This window comes from Halyomorpha halys, unplaced genomic scaffold (genome assembly GCF_000696795.3).
Source record: "Halyomorpha halys isolate HHAL.00 unplaced genomic scaffold, Hhal_1.1 Scaffold256.1, whole genome shotgun sequence".
Taxonomy (NCBI): domain Eukaryota; kingdom Metazoa; phylum Arthropoda; class Insecta; order Hemiptera; family Pentatomidae; genus Halyomorpha; species Halyomorpha halys.
The window spans coordinates 142,898-144,408 of record NW_027108006.1 but is presented as its reverse complement, the minus strand read 5'-3'; the positions used below and the strand labels follow the sequence as shown (position 1 = coordinate 144,408).

Here is a 1,511-nt window from a genome sequence, read left to right as displayed (position 1 = left end):
ACGTTGGCTCATTAAATTAGTATATTTCTACTATTTGAGTTTTTCTTGACCGCACCCGGACCATATTCTTTTCAATTAAATGTTTAGTTAAATTAGGTAATATTTATTAGGTTTGATACAATACTTTTAATTCCTTACAGTTCTTACTTAATCTTTTAATAATGTTTTTGGTTTTATAATTATATTCTAATAAAACAATGTATAATGGATAGTGATAATTCAGGTCAGCTTAGATGGAAAACATAAATAAATGTAATTATGTACAGCTGATAAGTATAAATATATATTATATTGTAAATATATCAAACTAGTCTAGGTAGTAAATAGTTGTAATGATTAAATATTTCTCATGAAAAATTCCTCATTGCTTTTATTACTTTGATGATTTTTATATATGATTTTAGCTCCTTGATAATTATCAGGAAATCATCTGTTAATAGCAACAATCATGAAATAAGGGGAATGTACATGTTTTATAGTGATGGCAGAACTGGTCTAGTCTTTATAACGGCAATATGTGGGAATGTCTACTGTCCATTGTGCCAGTGCTCTCATTCCGCTCAATGGTAGAGGTAGAATATAAAAAAACAAGATATTGATATTGGTTCTAATATCAATATATACATAATCATTACACCAGCACAGAAATATCAATATTTACAAATATTCGTAAGTTTTTGTTAAATTAAAATTTTTCTATTTTCAGATATGTTTTCTTAATCAATTATCAACTTTATTGTATATTTTTCTTGATTCTGAAATTCTTCAAAACTAAATCACTATCTATCTATCTTTAAGCTAATCTATTTCCTAATGAAAACACATTCAATATATAGATGGATTATGTTTTATTTTCATTTCTACTTTTCATATATATGTATTTTTTTTTTTTATGTATATATTATGTATTACCATTATCTTAATTATGTTAAGATATCAAGATCATAACTTTAATTATGAGGTTTCATTTTCAAATTGGGTATTGTTGAAAGAATCGGTAATATTAATTTAATTTGTATATCATACTAAAATATAGTGTAGGTAATAAAATGATTGTTTTAAACAATATTCATTTTATTAAGATGAACTATGAAAGTACTTAATAGTGGGTTTAGTAGTGAAGGGAGAGTTGGCAACACTGATTTATCAGACGCATCTTATTTCATGATTTTTACCATAGCTGTTTTATTGTTTAATTCCAATCCAAATAGTAATTGTTGAAAGAAAATAACAGTTGTAAAATAATATATTGATATCTAATATAATGAAATAATAGCAGGATAAAATAGAAGAAGAGAAATTAATATTTTATTCATGACGACAATGAAACTATTTACAAAAATAAAAAATATAAATTCTATAGTCTTCTCTGCTTCCTTGGTCTCGGTGGATGCCATGATACAGGAGTAATGTCAGATACAGATATTATATTTAAACCAGCCATTTGTAAGCCCTTCAATGCTGACTGAAAATAATAGAAAGCTATTTTTAGTATAATAATTAATAAAAAA

General features: G+C 24.9%; 1 protein-coding gene across 1 annotated transcript in view; it reads right to left on the bottom strand.

Moving 5' to 3' along the window:
• Window positions 1–1,286: 1,286 nt before the first annotated feature.
• mRpS11 (mitochondrial ribosomal protein S11) overlaps window positions 1,287–1,511 on the bottom strand; it is a 2,322-nt gene continuing 2,097 nt past the window's right edge. Inside the window, exon 5 of the mRNA XM_014419966.3 lies at window positions 1,287–1,465. Coding sequence (XP_014275452.1) covers window positions 1,358–1,465 — 108 coding nt within the window. The 3' untranslated portion in view covers window positions 1,287–1,357. The remainder of the gene's footprint in view (window positions 1,466–1,511) is intronic.